Below are 18986 nucleotides of genomic sequence, written 5' to 3'. Positions count from 1 at the left end.
CTAGATCGTGCTAGACCTTGCACATCCATGAATGACTTTAGTCTTCTAAGTAAAGGGAAGTCACTGAAGGTTCTGCACAGGGAGAATACCGACAACACCATCCTGTATCACAATCTTGTATCATAAGAGCTGGTCCCTGCTTGCTAAGTTTACAAGCTGATAGTAACACTCTTAAAAAAAGCCCATCTTACTCATGCATGTGTATATACACATAGAAAGAGCATACATTATAAAAATAGGGAATTCTCATTGTGGCTCAGCAGTTAACAAACCTGACTAAGATCCGGGAGGATGTGGGTTTGATCCTGGGCCTTGCTCAGTGGGTTAAGGATCTGGCAGAGCCGTGAGCTGTGGTGTAGGTCACAGATGCGGCTCAGATCTGGCATTGCTGCAGCTGTGGTGTAGGCTGCAGCTGTAGCTCCAATTTGACCCCTAGCCTGGGAACTTCCATGTACCACAGGTGTGGCCCTAAAAATGAAAAGAAAAAAAAATTTTCTTTCTCTGATTACAAAATCAATATACAATAATTGCAGAGTTTGGGGGAAATAGAAAAAGCTAGAAGAAAATTACAATAAATGGAGAAAATTAGGTAAAAACCAGAGCATAAGAGAATTTATTTTCCTCTTGTGTAACTATTTAGAGTTCAAGGACTTTCATGTATTGCCATATAGGTCTCTTACAGCCTCATGATAGAGGTGACAGAGGTGTAATTATTTCCATCTTATAAGGACTCAAGGAAATCCCGAGCCAGGAAGAGATCTGCCTAAGGGTAAACGGTAGTAAAGATAAGACCCAGGGAAAAGGATTCTAGTCTCCTGATGGGTCAGGCATCTACTTCAGCTCATGGCCATGTGATCAGTAAATGGTACACACACTCACAGAAGTGTCTAACTGCAAATACCTAAAATGAGCAGTACCCATAAACATCAATCAAAAGAAATGTGTAAAACAGATTTGTATCATTAATACAAACATATGCTCAAGCACTAAATATCAAATAATGAAAGGAAAATTTACATATCTTTAAGTTAACAAAAAGTAGGGGGGGAATCAAACCCATGGAGATCAAGAATCTTTTCATTAATTGCTTCCTTTTGGTATGAATTAGAACACAGAGCAAAATCATCTATTTCCTATCTGAAAGAGTGGAGCCCACTCATGAAGACGAAAGGTAAGCCAAAGGTCTACTTTCAGTCCCCAACAACTCTTCTTTCCCTTCCTTCCTATCTCCCTACACACATGCTGTAGCAATGTGTGCATGCAGAGTATAATTTTAAACTGATTTATCTTTCTGGAAAACAAGATATACAACTAGGGTAACCATGTATTTTATCATCTAGCATGGAACATTCATAAGAGTAAAACAGGTTAACTGTTCCTGATTATGCCAGAAAAAAGAGGTATAAGCCAAACCGACAGGGCAAATGGGAACACGAGGTCTTCAAGTATCTGGATCCGTCCCGTTTCATGAGTCAAGTTGGGAGTAACACTCTATTGCTCAATTATTGTTCAAAAAACTGCTTGGTATGTCCCATTTCATGCAAAACTAAGTCTTAAGGATGACTCTCTCCACTTAGCTGTTCTTCTAGGGTTTTGTCTTGTTCCTTCGTCTGGAACATATTTCTCTGCCGTCTCATTTTGTCTAACTTTCTGTTTGTGGTTTCCTTTCTGCAAGCTGCAGGGTTGTAGTCCCTCGTGCTTCTGATGTCTCCCCCTGGTGGGTGAAGTTGATCTAGGGGCTTGCACAGGCTTCCTGATGGGAGGAAATGGTGCCTGCCCACTGGTGGGTGGAGCTGGGTCTTGTCCCTCCGGTGGGCAAGGCCACATCCAGGGGTGTGTTTAGAGCTAACTTTGTGCCCAAGACAACATTGGACATCTGCTGATGGGTGGAGCTGTGTTCTCACCCTGTTGGTTGTTTGGCCTGAGGCTTTCCAACACTGGAGCCTACAGGATGTTGTGTGGGGCCAGGTCTCATTTCCAAAATGGTGACCTCCAGGAGAGCTCATGTCAAAAATGATGATTATTTTCTGGGGCCTCTGCCTCCAGTGTCCTTGCTCCTGCAATGAGCCACAGCAGACTCTTGCCTTCCCAGGAGACCCTCTAAGATGCACAGGTAGGTCTGGCCCACAATCCTATGAAGTCACTGTTTTGCCCTGGGTCCCAGTGCACGTGAAACCCTGTGTGCATCCTTTAAGAATGGAGTCTCCATTTTCCCCAGTCCTGCGGAGCTCTTGTCTTGAAACCCTGCTGGCCTTCCAAACCAAATGCTTTGAGAGCTCCTCCTCTGAATGCCAGACTCCCAGGCTGGGGAACCTGACATGTAGTTCAGAACTCTCACTTCTACGGGAGAACCTCTGAAATATAGTTATTTTCCAGTCTGTAGCCACCCAGTGGGATGGGATTTTCTCACATCACTAAAGCACCCCTCCTACCATCTCGTTGTGCTTCTTCTTTGTCTTTGGGTACAGAATATCTTTTTGGTAGTTTCCAGTCTTTTTTGTCAATGGTTGTTCAGCAGTTAGTTGTGATTTGGTGTCTTTGTGAGAGGAGATGAGCTCAAGTTCTTCTACTCTGCTGTCTTCGAAAGATTACTGGCTTATCACACAAGGATATAAGTCAGGAACAGCCAGATGGAAGAGCATAGAGAAATGTAGGATGGGACACAAAGCTTCCACGCTGTTCTAGGCACTCCCCTCTCCCCAAATCACCACACATTCACCAACCCAAAAGCTCCTAGAAGATTTTCTTATCAAAATTGAGTCTTAAAAAAATTCTACCTCAAGAGAAAGTCATCAGTATTTTGTAGGCCAGTTTAATAAACATTCCTATCAATTAGAGAATGTCTTCCCACAATGTGTAAGATCTTGTGGGGTGTTTAAGTTACATGTGCTTTGCAAGTCATCTGGAAAAAAGCTTTTAAAAAACCAGTTTATATAAAAAGTGAAATATCAAATAAAAGGAAAAGTAATTTCTTAATCCCTCAAAGGTATTTAATACTCAAAGTTATTTTCTTTGGTAACCCTAAAGTACTGTTCTGAACAAGAATGACCAAATTATTTCTTTAGAAGCTGGAATCATCTAACAAATAAACTGCCTTCAGAACAGTTTTTCAGCTGATGCTGTTAATAGGTTAAATAGCTAAAAGGAAAAAAGTCCCCTCAAATAAGAAAAGGAAGAAAGCAATCTTACATGGTATCCGTAAAAGCATACTGGTAATAATAAACCAAGTCTTAAAAACCAACCTTCCCATCTTAAGATCATATTCCTTTCGAAATATCTCCTTAAAGACTAAGTTACAGCAATGCAGATACAGAAAATCAAATATAAATTAAAATTTGGAGCTACTTTTTTCAACTAAGAGAAGTTCACACAGGTACACACACGGAGACATATAAGCTAAGCTTATCATCCTTTCAAAGGACATTTCAATGTCTACTATATACACACTGCAAGAGCACTATTAATAGGTGACTGTCCTGAATTTAAAATTCGCCAGGATTTCTTTTCAATCTAGCAAATTTGTCTCTCAACTCCAAAAAGGGACTTTGTATTTAAATACTCGTGAGTCTCACCCCAAAAACCAAGCTCAGAAATATCTACTCAACAACAGGAAACTTAAAATGAACCCATAACAGTACATGGAAGAATATTTTTCTTTGTTAGCATTTCATATTTGGAGTTTTTTGATAGCTTATTGTTCCCTCTATTAAAGATACATAGAAACCTACAATTCTACACACTTCAATTTCTCCTAAAAACACTTATTTCCTCCAACGTGTACATCAAAGATGAGCGCCACAGCTGTGTTCTCAAGTTTGGAAGAGGCCATGAATCTGACAGGCCAATGTCAATCCCCACAACAACCCCTTGTAAAATGTTAGAAGGTCTACCTACTTGCACTGAAAGAAACTGAGAGTATATGTGAACTTGACATACTACTTTATCTTTTCTTAAAATAGTATGACAGTTCTATATTTCTTAAGTAAGGTTTATTGAAAGAGTCAAGACAAAGAATTTTTTGGATTTATTAACAAATAAGGTTTCTTGAAAGATCTGGGTTCAAAGCTCAATTCTAAATGATTAAAAGGGCAAACCAAAACGAAACAGAAAAGCAGCTGCTCCACAACTATAAAGGATCAAAGAGAGAAACTGCACCTCAAGGAGTAAATTTTTAAAACTAGCTCTTTGGACATGCAGTAGCCAATCCACGCACAGAACCACCAACTGTCACAAATTACATTCTGATTTGAATGTGTTAGGGGGAGAGGAAGGATAAGTAAAAAACACATTATGAGCTACTAAGGCAAAACAGACCTAAAACATACACTGAATTTTGAATAAACTCAGTCACTGGCTCTTACATCACCAATTTGTTTAACACACCTAAAATTATAAATTATGAAAGGAAATTATGATAAATGAGCATGAAAAAGCATGGATGAAATTTAAATCACTGTTGAAACAATTTTTTTTAAATCTTAAAATTTTAAAAGTATTTTCCACAAATTATTAAAATAAAAAGTTTCCAAAACAATTTCCCAATTGCAACAGTACTTATTAAAAGCAAAAATGCAATACTATCCAGTACTTTGGAATTTCCTGCTTTTTAATGAAACAGTTTAGACAAAAAACCTTTTTAATAAGTTGCTAAGAGAGATGTACAAAAACTTCAAAGAAACTGCTCTGACAAGTTTCAGTAAGGAACATCATTTGAGCACTTTGCTTATAAGACTTTAAACAGCACTAGTCAAACTACCTTCTGGTCTTTAGTTTTAGTTAGCTTGTTAAACTGGAGACGACGTCATTCACATGACTCATGCAAATAAAATCTAAATTACATTAAGGATCCATAGGATAGTCACTTACCTACTACCATTAGGTAGATTACAACGTTCCAAGCATCATAATAAATTGTGTGTGTGTGTGAAAACAACACAGTTTTGAGTGCAACTGATAATCAAGTAAATTCTTAAATTCACATGTGCTTTCAAAAGTTTAAAACTCAGTTTGCAAATACAACCCACATAATACTGTCTCTAGGATGTACAGAATCTAGACCTAGATATTGGTATTTCAACCAAAACTCACCTACTACCTACTAAATAGTAAGCCTTTTTTCTTTCTTTTTTTAAAGAAGAGTGGGGTTTTTTGTTTGTTGGTTGGTTTTGTTTTTGCTTTTTAGGGCGGCACTCACAGCATATGCTGGTTCCCAGGAATGGGTTGAACTGGAGCTGTAGTCACTGGCCTACTCCACAGCCAAAGCAATGTCAGATCCAAGCCATGTCTGTGACCAACACCACAGCTCGTAGCAATGCCAGATCCTTAACCCACTAAGCGAGGCCAGGGATCAAACCTGCGTCCTCATGGATGCTAGTCAGATTCGTTTCCACTGAGACACGATGGGAACTCCAATAGTAAGCCTTTCTCAAAAAAAAAAATCTTTTGTGTTTTTTTTAGGGCCACACCCACAGCATATGGAGGTTCCCAGGCTATGGGTCTGGCAACACCAGATCCTTAACTCACTAAGCAAGACCTGGGATCAAACCTGCATCATCATGTATACTAGTCAGATTTGTTTTGGCTGAGCCACAACAGGAGCTCCTAATAAGCCTTTTTATTTGCTAAACATGTTCTTCTAGCATTACCCAAACCTAAACACACACAACTGTGTCAGCAAGAATACTGACAATTGTAGAAAAAACAGTACATGTGTTTTTTTAATGTACAATAATACCTATAATTATATAAACCAATTCAGACTCAACAACTTCAACAAGAATGGTAATTTTAAAGACGCCCAAGGCATTTTAAATCAATCTGGCAAATTTCACACCTCTTGGTGCTGCTACAAAACCAAAATTATTGAGCTACATATAAGTCTGATCTAGTGAGGCAATTCTTAAATCTTTCTTCTTTAAGTCTGATCTAGTGAGGCAATTCTTAAATCTTTCTTCTAAAATAGTTATACTACGATGACTATTAAAAAAAAATCAATGGTTTCTTTGATTGAAACACAATCAAAAAGCACATCCCATTTCAAAAAAGTAGAGGTAAGTGGAATATCATGGCACAGAATATATATGAAAATTAGTTCAGTTCGATAACTGGAAAGTTAAGTTTTTGACATTTACCAAGCAGTCCCCTAACATGCTGGCCCTACGCCATCATGGCCTGGTGCCAACTTGATGTAGGGCCAGGCTAAAAATAGTAGCCCAACAGCAGCTGGAACACCATAGGTCCTTGTGATCTCAGCTTTATGTTCCTAAATCAAGGAAGGTTGAAGGGGAGAGGATAACGGTTGGGAAAGAAAGGAACGGAATACACTCTCTTGGCTAGTATTTCCTACCACTTCACATTCCTTGTCTTTTTCCCTGCCCCTCCCTCCTACTCCTCAGCCCCCACCCCCACGGCCCACCACTCCCCCATGCCCATGAAAGGAAGGGACAGAGAATGGGCAGCAATACAAGGAAGGAAAGAAAGAAAGAAACTGGAGCTCTGAGGTAGGTTAGATTCAGAGACTCTCCCATCTCCTACCCTCAAGTCTCACTTGATTCTACCATCATCGCAAAGCAGTCATTGGTCATTTCAGTCCTCAGCTTTACCACGGTCTAGAGAAAATATAAGACAAAAATTACACAGATGATAATTCTAGGAGAAAAAGAAAAGAGAACTAGAAGATGGTGTCAAGAGATCAAAATCATAAATGCTAAGGAAGCTTGAAGAAAAGCTTTAAAAAAAAAAAAAGTCCTAAAGAAATAAGGTAGGAGTTCCCACTGTGCCTCAGCAATAATGAACCCGACTAGTATCCATGAGGTTGTGGGTTCGATCGCTGGCCTCACTCAGTAGGTTAAGGATCCAGCATTGCTATGAACTGTGGTGTAGGTCAAAGATGTGGCTCAGATCCTGCGTTGCCATGGCTGTGGTGTAGGCCAGCAGCTGTAGCTCTAATTTGACCCCTAGCCTGAGAACTTCCACATGCCACACGTGCAGCCCTAAGAAGTGGAAAAAAAAAAGGAAAGAAGGTAAACAAAGCACTCTGTCCCATATATCTGATTACAAACTTCTGGTATTTGAGTTTTAGAGGTTTATTTTATGACAAATATTTACAAAAATCATGACCATTTTCTTTACAGAAATGAGTTAACATAAAGCAGTAGCAGAAGCAATGGTTCGACATAACCAAATTCTACTGAACTGCCGCCAACTTCTGCTTGCCTTTACCAAAAAGACCAACAGCAACAAGAGAAGAGGCTCTAGGCTCTGCCCTGTAATTACAATGAAATGATAAAATACCTATACTTCATTTATGAATATGCTGATCACTGTCAGCAAACACTAACAGTTACAAGGTAACACATATAGCGTTCTAAATTGTATTAATGTAATTAAGAGAATTTAAATCTTGCTTCTGTGTACTCATTCTATGTACTATCCACTTATGCATATTTTCCGCATAGTATCTTCTAATATTAGAAATCTGACAGCAATTAACAATTAAAAATGCTTTAAGTAAACAGACTGTTAAATAAGGTAAGACCAGGCAGTGAGTCATCTGAATTTTAAGCACACTGGTTTACTAATTGAGCTTCTGATTTATCTTATCAGCTTATTTAGTTAGTAAGGGTTTAAATGTACTGACAGGTTCTACATCCTTCCAACTACCTATCTCTTCTAAGAAAAATCTTTTTATCAGCACAAGAAATAGTGTAATTTTTAGTCATAACATTTGAAAATTACACAAGATATATATACTACATATATACAATTAAATCTAACATTTAAGTTATCCTCTTTCAAAAGTTAAAGATGTCTAATGGATGATGATCGAAATCAACCCAAACAACAATCTTCCAAAGCCGAAATTCATTCACAAAAGGCATTTTTAGAATCAAATTTTAAAAATACATGTTAAAAATCATAGCTCTGATCACAATTTAAAATTCTGGCCACTGTGAAAAATCACTCTAGAAAATAGCAAGAGACTATAAACATAAAGATGAAACTTCCAGAATAGTTAATGAGGATGCATCACATATTACTTAAAGGATAAGAATACCAACCCAAAAGGCTGGGTCTAGCTCCATAATTTGCCAGTCTATGTGACCTTGGACAAAAGTTACTTGCACTTTTCCCCTAGCTTCAGTTTTCTCATCTATAAAATAAGAATAATAAAAAAAAGTCTAACTCAGAGGGGCTGTTAAGAAATATAAAATGCTTGGAGCAGTATCTGGCACATGGTTAAGCACTATGAAAGTGCTGACTGTCATTATTATCACTATTAGTAAATGTTGTTGCAGTAGTATTAAGAGGCTCACCATAAATCATACTCAGCTCAATAAACAAAAACCTCAAATCATACAACGTCTTAAAAAAGTTAGAGATGTTAATAAAGTTTTGAGGTCACATCAATTCCATAAAAAAAAGTGTATCCAGATGTTTCATACATAGTACTATTTGCCAGCAATGAGGGTGGGAGGACACTGACAAAACACTAAAAAACGTACAAAAACTGTCAAACACAGACACTACTGAATAAGTATTCATAAACATAATAAGTTCAGAGCAGATAAATTTCTTACTGGGTACTAACCTCTATTATTCTTCATGAGTATTTTCAATTTTCCATGAATTCTTTATTACAAGGGGGCATGCAAACTATTGTGTATATTCACACCAGTTGTAATAGTTTCATACATACAGCAACCATAACTAACTTTTCCTGAACTTGAATCTCATCAAAGAACATCTCTACCATTTCCAAATGTCTAAACCTGTTACACTTGCACGTACTTAGCAAGCTAGAATCGCTGCTTAACTGAAGCCATTAGAATCCGGCCTGTAACTAAAATGCTACCTAGAAATACTTTTATAACACTCAATGAAATGTTCTCCAAATAATGTCTCCAATAGTACAGCCAATTAACATTCAAAACATGTTTATTCTAATTTCTGAGATTTTATGAAACTTACCAAACATTCCCAGCAAATTAAGAGGCAGCCTGAGATTCCATGTTTAACTTTGCAATTTACTATGTCTCTCTGGATAAATTAGTCAACATGTCTGGGCCTCAGTTTTCTCAACAGCAAAATGCGAGAAGCTGGCATTGATCTCTAGAAATTTCCAGGGTGCAATAATTAGGTAACAGCTATCATGAAAGAGTATTTTGTAAAAATAGCACCTCATCTGTCAGCATGTTTAAGAAGAAATAGAACAGGAGTTCCCGTCGTGGCGCAGTGGTTAACAAATCCGACTAGGAACCATGAGATTGCGGGTTGGGTCCCTGAGCTTGCTCAGTGGGTTAAGGATCCGGCGTTGCCGTGAGCTGTGGTGTAGGTTACAGACACAGCTCGGATCCCGCGTTGCTGCGGCTCTGGTGTAGGCCGGTGGCTACAGCTCCGATTGGACCCCTAGCCTGGGAACCTCCATATGCCGCGGGAGCGGCCCAAGAAATGGCAAAAGACAAAAAAAAAAAAAAAAAAAAAGGAAATAGAACAGTGTACCTGAATACAAGGGTCACTGAAACATGCTTGCAGTAATAATACTCAAATGACACATAGGTTCCATTTATCCCCTTTTTGCTCATCTGTGAACATAAAATTAGTTTCAAATACATAAATAAACATATGAATATATGTAACATATGGGGACAGAAAACTAGTAATCACTTAAGAATTACACAAATATAAAACTCTTAGCATACGCTTTGCAATAGAATTCACTTTCTATCAGCTACAAGTCAATTTTTAAGTTCAAAATGAAAAGGAGATTTTGCACTGCATTCTCTTCAAAGCTTGTCTTGGCTACTACCTTTTCTTTTTTTTTTCTTTTTTGTCTTTTTGTCTTTTTGCCATTTCCTGGGCCGCTCCCTCAGCATGTGGAGGTTCCCAGGCTAGGGGTCGAATCGGAGCTGTAACCGCCAGCCTACGCCAGAGCCACAGCAACACGGGATCCAAGCCTTGTGTGCAACCTACACCACAGCTCACGGCAACGCCGGATCGTTAACCCACTGAGCAAGGGCAGGGACCGAACCCACATCCTCATGGTTCCTAGTGGGATTCGTTAACCACCGAGCCACAATGGGAACTCCTACCTTTTCTAGATTAAAAAATAATAATAAAGGAAGCATCCTATTTTTTAAAGAACTGAAAACCATGTACAAAGCATATTCTTAACAGAACACAAGGCACTGAAAGCAAAAAGTGGAAAGATACTCAGGTTTTTTAAACAAATCTAACCAACATACTTTATTTTTGAGACTCTGGCTAGGATTGAGTAACAAGTCTCTGCATGGGACAAGGCAATGCAAAATATTTCTCCAAATTATCATTTGGTATTGATTTCTCAGAAGGACATGAGTCTTTTCACCTATTTAAAGGAGGAAACAGCTCATGTTTTCTAATTTACAGTAGTCCCCAAACATTTACATTTACATATGTTAAAAATTTAATAAACCAAGAAAATTAAATTAGTTTTTTTGTTGGGAGAAAGTAAGGTTCTTCAAATTAGATGACAGTAATTTGAAAGGTAACTAAAAATGGTTTTGTGGGTTCTACGTAGTTTATTACTATTTTAAAAATAGCTGCCTATAATCTGCTTTGCTTCTAAGATGTTTATACTTACCTAAAATCTGCTTTTCTTTTCTAGGGTATTTGTCCTCTTAAATACGGCAACTGAAAGTTAGCAGCAGTTTAGTGGTTTAATGGTTGCCCCTATAAAAATCTCTAACACAACTTGAGTTTGTTCTACCATATGTATATATGTAAGCTTCTTAATATAAAGGTACCAAATTCATTTTGCATTATCGAAGAAAACTGATTTTCTAACACAAAAACATAAAGCCCATAAGCATTTAGAATTAGTACAGACCCATTTGTAAAATTTTCAAAAGGGACAGCTTTCTTAAAAGCAAACATGTCCTTCTTTCACTGCCATTCTATTTACTGAACATATTACTAGCTGAAATCACACACTCTTTTTTTTTTTTTTTTTTTTGGTCTTTTTGTCTTTTTGCCATTTCTCGGGCCGCTCCTGTGGCATATGGAGGTTCCCAGGCTAGGGGTCGAATCGCAGCTATAGCCGCTGGCCTACACCAGAGCCACAGCAACGCGGGATCCGAGCCGCATCTGCAACCTACACCACAGCTCACGGCAACGCCGGATCGTTAACCCACTGAGCAAGGGCAGGGATCGAACCTGCAACCTCATGGTTCTCAGTCAGATTCGTTAACCACTGCGCCACCATGGGAACTCCTGAAATCACACATTCTTTTTTTTTTTTTTTTTTGTCTTTTGTTGTTGTTGTTATCTCTTGGGCCGCTTCCGCGGCATATGGAGGTTCCCAGGCTAGGGGTCCAATCGGAGCTGTAGCCACCGGCCTACGCCAGAGCCACAGCAACGCGGGATCCGAGCCGCGTCTGCAACCTACACCACAGCTCACGGCAACGCCGGATCGTTAACCTACTGAGCAAGGGCAGGGACCGAACCCGCAACCTCATGGTTCCTAGTCGGATTCGTTAACCACTGCGCCACGACGGGAACTCCCTGAAATCACACATTCTTAAGAAAACTTAATACGAGTCTAAGTAGAGAAGACATGCTAAAAAAAAATACAAGACAAGACATGTTGACCTGCATCTTTCCAAGTGAAGCATTCAGAGTTGGAATCGATAGCAAATGATTACCCATTGTGAAAAGAAAAGAAGTCAGGGATAAACATCTTTAAAATTGTCCAGGACATACTTAAAACAATACTGACCTCAAGATGCAATAATCTGTCTATTAAAGGACACATTCCAGAGCATTGTGCTTTTTTTTTTTTTTTTTTTTTTTTTGGTCTTTTTAGGGCCACACTGCAACATATGGAGGTTCCCAGGCTAGGGGTGGAATTGGAGCTGCAGTTGCCAGCCTACACCACAGCCACAGCAACTCCAGATCCAAGCCATGTCTACGACCTACACCACAGCTCATGGCAATGCCAGATCCTTAACCCACTAAGCAAGACCAGGGATTGAACCTGCATCTTCATGGATACTAGTCAGATTTGTTTCTGTTCAGCCATGATGGGAACTCCCTGATTATTATGAAAAGGAAAGGTATCTGAGTCTTGGATCTGCAGAAAGGCTGAAATTTAATGCACAGTTGAAATAAAATAATGGGGGTAAGCCTTTTTATCCTCAATCCCAGGATGTACTCAAAATACAGGTGTGAGGCAAGAAGTTAAAGACTAAAGCAAGAATATAAATGTTTGCTTAATTCAAATCTGTCATTCCACCTTCCAGTATTGCTAAAATCTTTTGGCTATGGAAAGTATTATCTCCTGAACACTTTAGATTTCTTCACTGGACCAACACTAACCATCAGAGAACTAAGCTATTATCATAACAAATTCCAAGATTTCTTCACCTAAAATTGAAAATTTAAACTCCCTCACAACAATGCTGAGCATATCTGAGATACTCAAATACTTTCAAAAATCAATTATAAGCAACTCAAATATCTCAACTCACAGAAAAATAAAAAATATACATGCAACTAGTTTCAAAATTTCTTTTGTGTAATTTTTCATTAACCGAAAGGCAGAAAAAGTATAGGATCTATTTCAAATTTATTTTAGATCATTACTTTAATATGAAAATACATTCAATGAACTGTACTATCATCAATAAACAAAACACCCAACTCTAAAAGTGCTCTTAGAATCACATCTTTCTATAATAATCTCTGCTCTGTAAAGAAAATCAAAATAATCAAAGGCCAGCAAGTTAGCCCAAAGTAAATTAGCTGATTAAAATTTTAACCATCTTAGGAGTTCCCGTCATGGCACAGTGGTTAACGAATCCGACTAGGAACCATGAGGTTGCGGGTTTGGTCCCTGCCCTTGCTCAGTGGGTTAACGATCCGGCGTTGCCATGAGCTGTGGTGTAGGTTGCAGACGCGGCTCGGATCCCGCGTTGCTGTGGCTCTGGCATAGGCCGGTGGCTACAGCTCCGATTGGACCCCTAGCCTGGGAACCTCCATATGCCACGGGAGCGGCCCAAGAAATAGCAACAACAACAACAACAAAAAAGACAAAAAAAAAAAAAAAAAATTTTAACCATCTTAAATCTAATAATGATCACCTTTTATTGCCTTGCTAATTCTAAATCATGAAATTTTAGGTTATGAATCTTAAAAGACCAAGGGAATGTTTATCAAAGTATTAACAGAACCTCTCTCCCAAAAGTAATCAGCTCCCCCCCACAAAAAGCAGCTCCTTTTAAAACTTAGTTCCCACATTCTCCTACAAAAGACCCTAGTTTCTAATTTTTGTTTAGACATTTCTTTAAATGATTATTTAGTCACAAATAAGGAAACGGTGTTTCAAAACAAAAAAATGTGAGGGCATGCCAGATCTTCACAAAGGGGGAACAGAGACACACAAAGCCGAAAACAAAAAATATGCATTACTTAAAAACAAAAGGATTGAGTTCCTGCTGTGGCACAGCTGGTTAATGATCCAGCTTGTCTCTGTGGCACTGCCAGTTTGATCCCCGGTCTAACGCAGTGGGTTAAAGATCCCATGTCGCTGCAGCTGTGCCATAGGTCACAGATGTGGCTTGGATTCTATCCCTAGCCTGGGAACTTCCATATGCCCCAGGGTCGGCCCTAAAAAAAAAAAAAAGACCAAAAAATAATAATAATAATTTTAAAAATAAAACACATTTAAAATAAAAATAGGGAGTTCCAGCTGTGGCTCAGTGGGTTAAGAACCCAAGATAGTGTTGTCGAAGAGGTAGGTTCAATCCCTGGCCCCATTCAGTGGGTTGAGAACCCAAGATAGTGCCAGTGAGGATGTAGGTTCAATCCCTGGCCTCACTCAGTGGGTTAAGGATCTGGCATTGCCAAAAGCTGCAGGGTAGTTTGCAGATGCAGCTCAGACCCTGTGAGGCTGTGGCTGAGGCATAAGCAGGAGGTGTAGCTCCAATCTGGCCCCTAGTGCAGGAACCTCAATATGCATAGGTTCAGCTGTAAAAATAAAAAATAAATAAATGTTAAAAACACATTTTTGTAAAAAAAAAAAAAGGATATTTTCTAATATTTTTATTACAAAAATATATGCTTCTAGTTTTAAGAAAAATTCAACCATTAAGACAATAAAGTGAAATGTAAAATTTCCCCCAAAACCTTCCCCATCATCTGAATGCCCTTCTCCAGCAATAGTCACTTTTCAATGACTTTGGGTAGCCTTTCAAGGTATGTTTATACACATATATGCAAGACTATCTTTTTTTTTGTTTTAAACAGAAATTGCAGTATACTATATAAACAGTTGACTTGTTTTTAAATGAAATATGCTGGTCACCTCTTCTTGCCAGTATATAAAAACCCATTTCCATTTTTTCATGATTGCCTAGTATTCCACTGAGTATTCATAACCAGCCCCCTTCCAATGGAAATTTAGATCGATTCCAGCTTTTCAGTATTGCAAACCATACTTAAATGAGCACTGCTCACTGTACTGAACATCTTTGTACACTAATATCCATGTATCTATAGGATAAATTCCTAGAATTGACCCAAAAATACTGCACCAGGCATCAGGGAATGCAGCATCTCATCTTCCCACTTCCTCAACCAATTCTGGGTACTGTCTACCCTTAAGTATGCACCAATGTGGCAGATGAAAATGGCATGTCATTTTTATTTGGGTCTCTTTTAGTAAAGATGAACACATTTAATGATTTGCATTTCTTTGTGATGTCTGTTGCCCATTTTTTGCCAGGTTATTCATCTTTTTCCACAATTTTTAGGAGTTCTCTGCCACACTTGGGTCAAACAAGTTGCAAATATTTGCCCCAGTTCATTGCTTAACTAGCTTCATCATGTTTTCAGTCTTACAGAAATTTTGTTTTTAATCAAGTAATTTACATACATTTTTTCCTTTATAATTCAATTTTCAAATTCCTTTAGGAAAGCTCTTTCCCAGGCAAAATTTTTGGGAAAATTTTTTATATGGCTTCTAAATCATTACTTAAATGCTGTCAATAACATTTACATGTTCTTCAGTGATACTCCCTTACAATATATCCTTATTTAACAAAAATAAGCCAACTATGCTTTCTCTAAAACTTCCCATAATCAAGTGATGAACAGTTCTGCACCAATTAAATATTACTTACAACCACTACACCAAAGGTTTAATTATTTTCCTTTAAATTTCTTCTTAAACTCTAGGAGTTGAAAAATAAGCAAGTATGTTTAATTTCTGGGAGGTCCCAATGCTCTGTCCCTTGATCCTTAAATAATCTTCAACAGTACAACTGTAAAATAAAGTCCAACAACTAGACTGTCTGTAGCTGCAATTGAGTAATCTCTACAAAAGTCAATGAATACTTTCTGTACAAACTTGTACTTTTGCAATACTAGAAAACTACTTATGATGCTATCAACACAGTATTCTGACCTTTTCCATTTCAGGTTATGAAGTGAAATGGAGTTCTACCTCAAATCACAAAATTATAAAATAAGCCTCACATTAGTTCCAATTCAAACCACCACTTGGAGCTAAATTAGATGGTTAATCTAGCCACTCTCTCCCTTCTTCATCAAGAAAAGTCCTGGTCATAAATTTTCTATCTCACAGTGCCAGCTGCTAGGCATTCAACAGCCTTCCATCTCTAAGCTGACTGGCACAACAAGTAATACAACTTGGAAGTTAAGGAAACTGCCAGAATTCAGAGGAGGAAAAAAGAACATTTTCCACAATATGTACAGCACTTGTTTAGCTGTAAGTGTTTCTGAACGGGCGGTAAACCTTCAAGCTATATGAGAAGCATCATACTACTTCATATCAACCACTGCCAACTCCATTCAGTGGCCTTCTTCCCCTCTGGGGACTATTCAAAAAGTTACTATTTTCTTTTACAACTCACCCAGGCCTCTTCACCAATGAAAGCAGGCAAAGCCCACGCTGTGTGTCTGTCTCCTAGAGAAGATTGCATCTTTTATTTATCGTCCCTTGGCTTTATTTTCACAGTGAATTCCTGGCTTAAATGCAATCAGCCAAGAAACCCTCCCTATGTGCTCTTCTGTCATTCCTCATTGCTTGCAAGCAGAGTCAAGCACAGAGAGGGAGGGAAAAAAAAAAAAAAAAAAACTCAACACTGCCAGCCAAGCCATAAGAACTCACAAACTCTAGTTTGTTATACTGAGAAACTATGGATGTGTTTCAATCCATTTCAACCAGGCAGAAAACGAAAGGGGGGGGGGGTGATACGCTGTGTAACATGAAAGAATGTTAATTAGATTTTTTTAAAAAATGGATGGATGGATAACCTCAGAAGTTAAATCCTCCTCTAGATTTAGGAAAGGGTATCTCACCTAGAAAAGGCAACACTGGGGGCTGCCTTAGAAATAAATGACCATGCAGAAAATCACATTTGCAGATTGCATTAGAATTCAAATTAACCAGACAGGATTAAAACAAATCTTAATTCTCTCTTGGGGCCCCTACCCAGACCCCCACCCGACTCCCAAAAAGAAAGATAAAAGGAACTGACTAAGGAAAGAAGATTAAATTAAAAATCAGAGACAGTGACGCTTGCAAATCTCGCCCCATTCATTAGGAAAAATGTTCACCACCACAATCTAAATAGACAGCAATATGAGAGGGAGTAGAAAATACACTGCTTGCAATTAGAACAAAAATATGGGGAAAGGGGAGCTTCACTACAGCATTGTTCTTTTCAGTCCAGCTCAAACACCCATGACTATAGCTTTAAAAAAAAAAAAAAAATTGACCAGAAAAACACACTGGAAGGTGGGGGGAGGGGGGAGAACAGAGAAAGCTCTTAAAACTCGGTATTTGAGAAAACTCTCATGGTCTGTCAGAGAAAGGAGGGCTGTGCAGCTTTAAATCACAAGTCCTTCTCTCGCCTTTGTCAAATATCTTCTACTTTACAAGCCCTGAAAAGAAATAGAGACTCTTTTGTTTGGTTTCCCCTTTTCGGAGGTGACAGAAAACTGAAAGGAACACAAATAAACCTGAAAATGAGAACAAAGTGCGAGGTCGTGCCCGGCTGCCAGGCGGTCGCTCCGGGCGGGACGCGGGAGCAGCCTCGGAGCCCCTCCGCCTCGCGCTCCTGCAGCCGCCGGCCGCGAGCCCCGGGCCGTCACTGCTCCCCGCGGCTCGCACGGAGCGCGACCCCCGGCCCCTCGCGCAAAGAGAACTCTGGCGGGAGGAAACCCGGGCATGCCTCGGAAAGGGGAAGAGCCAGCCGCTCCCGGCCCGGCTCGCGCCCTTTAATTCGGGGGGCGTCTTCGGCGGGAGAGATCCCTCAGGAGAGGCGTCCAGCCCGCCGCCCGCGCAGCTCCCACAGGGCAAGGCGCGGAGCGAAGGACATTTAAATCCCGGGGCGACCGGCGGAGCTCGTCCGGGCCAGCCCAGACGCCGCAGCGACCCCTGGAGCGCCGCGGCCGCCAGCCCGTCGAAGCCCTGAGAGGAGCGGCCGCCGAGTGGCATTAAAATGTATTTTCCTCCCCTCAAATCGAGGGGGCGGGGAGGGAGGGGGAGAGGAGAAAGAAAGACGCTCAGCGAGCCACAGACAAGGAAAGAGAGGAGAGAGAGCATAGAGCTCGGCCCGGCCGCCCGCTCGGCACCGGCCGGCATTGTCTGTGCGGCCCGCGCCCCCTCCCCCGCCCCGCACGGCCCCGCCACACACACCCTCCGCCGGAGCCCGGCCGTCCGCCGGTGCCTTTGTCCACATTCACCCCCCAAAACAGGCGAGCAGGGCTCCAGGACGTGCTCCGGGGGAGGAGGGGGAGGAATGGAGGGGACCGGGAGCACCCGACACCCACCCCGCCGACCCCGCGGCGGGGCGCGTCCTGCTGATTCATTTCCCACTCGCGCTGGCCCGTCCGGGGAGACAGGGGGCGGGGAGGGGCGGGGAGGAAATGGGCGCTCCACTCAGGAGGACTGTCCGGGCCGGTGAGGGCACCGGGCGGGGTGCGGGCGCGCGCTGCGCTGAGGGGCTGCCCAGAGGGGAGGGGGCGGGCGCCCCCCTGAGGGACTGACCGACGGACAGACGGCCCCCAGACTGCCCCGTGACTCACCGACTTGCAGGACGTTGTCGACGCAGCCGCTTTCCAGCAGCGCGATGCCCCGGCGGAAGGGCAGCCGTGTCTCATCGCCGCCGTCCGCCGACCCGGCGGCCCCCACCGACGGGGCCCCGGCCCCGGCGGCGGCGGCAGCGGCGGCGGCGGCGGCGGCCGAGGTGGCGGCCGGCGAGGACGAGGAGCCGCCGCCGCCCGCGCCGCCCGCGCCGCCGCCGGGGCCGCCGCTGTCGTCGCCGGGGCCGCCCGCGGCGCCGCCGCCGGTGTTGAAGGACGAGTACATGCAGATCTCCCGCTCGCTGCGGGGGAAGGACCAGTAGACGATGCGGCGCTGCACCGGCTCCGGGATGCGCTCGAAGCGCTCCTCCACGCGCTGGAACGGCCACTTCTCAGCCACCTTGCGCGCAGCGATGTCCAGCAGCGACTCGGGGCTCTGGGTCTTGCCCGGTGGCAGCAGCCCCAACGCTGCGCCGCCCCCGCACACCGCTGCCGCCGCACCGCCCGCCCGCGGGCCCGGCCGACAGGCAGAGCTGTAACCGCCACCCGCTCCTCCGCCGCCGCTGCTGGCCCCGCCGCCGCTGCCGCCGCCGCCGCCGCCGCCGCCCGGCCGGCAGCAGAGCCGTTTCGCGGGAGGAGGCTGCTGTCCGCGCTCCGCCATGACCGCGCCGCTTCTAACCCGACAGCGGAAGTGCCGAGACCCTATAAACGGCACAAGGAAGCGCGACACGCACACGCCGCCGCGACGCCACGCTGCCATCTAGGGCCCGCCGCTCCTTGTATGGGCACAAGAGGCGAGGCCTTCTCCATGACGTCCTGGCTGAGGCGGGGCACCGATAGGGGGACCTAGGGCCAGGGGCGGGCCCTATGCAAATCGCTGGGCTGAAACATAAATAGAG

The 18986-nt window shown here is 42.1% G+C and overlaps 1 protein-coding gene across 8 annotated transcripts in view; it reads right to left on the bottom strand.

Annotated features, from left to right (window-relative positions):
* The window catches only part of ZSWIM6 (zinc finger SWIM-type containing 6), a 347609-nt gene that overhangs the window by 180951 nt on the left and 147672 nt on the right, over positions 1 to 18986 (bottom strand). Inside the window, exon 1 of one of the 8 annotated variants that reach the window (XM_021076973.2) lies at positions 18091 to 18767. The exons of 5 other annotated variants lie outside the window; for them this stretch is intronic. In XM_021076973.2, the coding sequence (XP_020932632.2) occupies positions 18091 to 18748 (658 nt within the window). In that variant the 5' untranslated portion in view covers positions 18749 to 18767. Of the gene's footprint in view, positions 1 to 6534; positions 6604 to 17701; positions 17875 to 18090; positions 18768 to 18986 lie in introns of those variants that run through there. 2 more of the 8 variants (XM_085002298.1, XM_085002304.1) reach the window with 2 other exon arrangements.

The sequence above is a fragment of the Sus scrofa genome, chromosome 16 (assembly GCF_054392235.1).
Source record: "Sus scrofa isolate SSC_HxYL_T2T_F1_AM1 chromosome 16, Sscrofa_HxYL_maternal_Yorkshire_Landrace_v2.0, whole genome shotgun sequence".
Lineage (NCBI taxonomy): Eukaryota > Metazoa > Chordata > Mammalia > Artiodactyla > Suidae > Sus > Sus scrofa.
The sequence above is the reverse complement of the archived record's forward strand: the minus strand, read 5'-3'. Positions and strand labels throughout refer to the sequence as shown.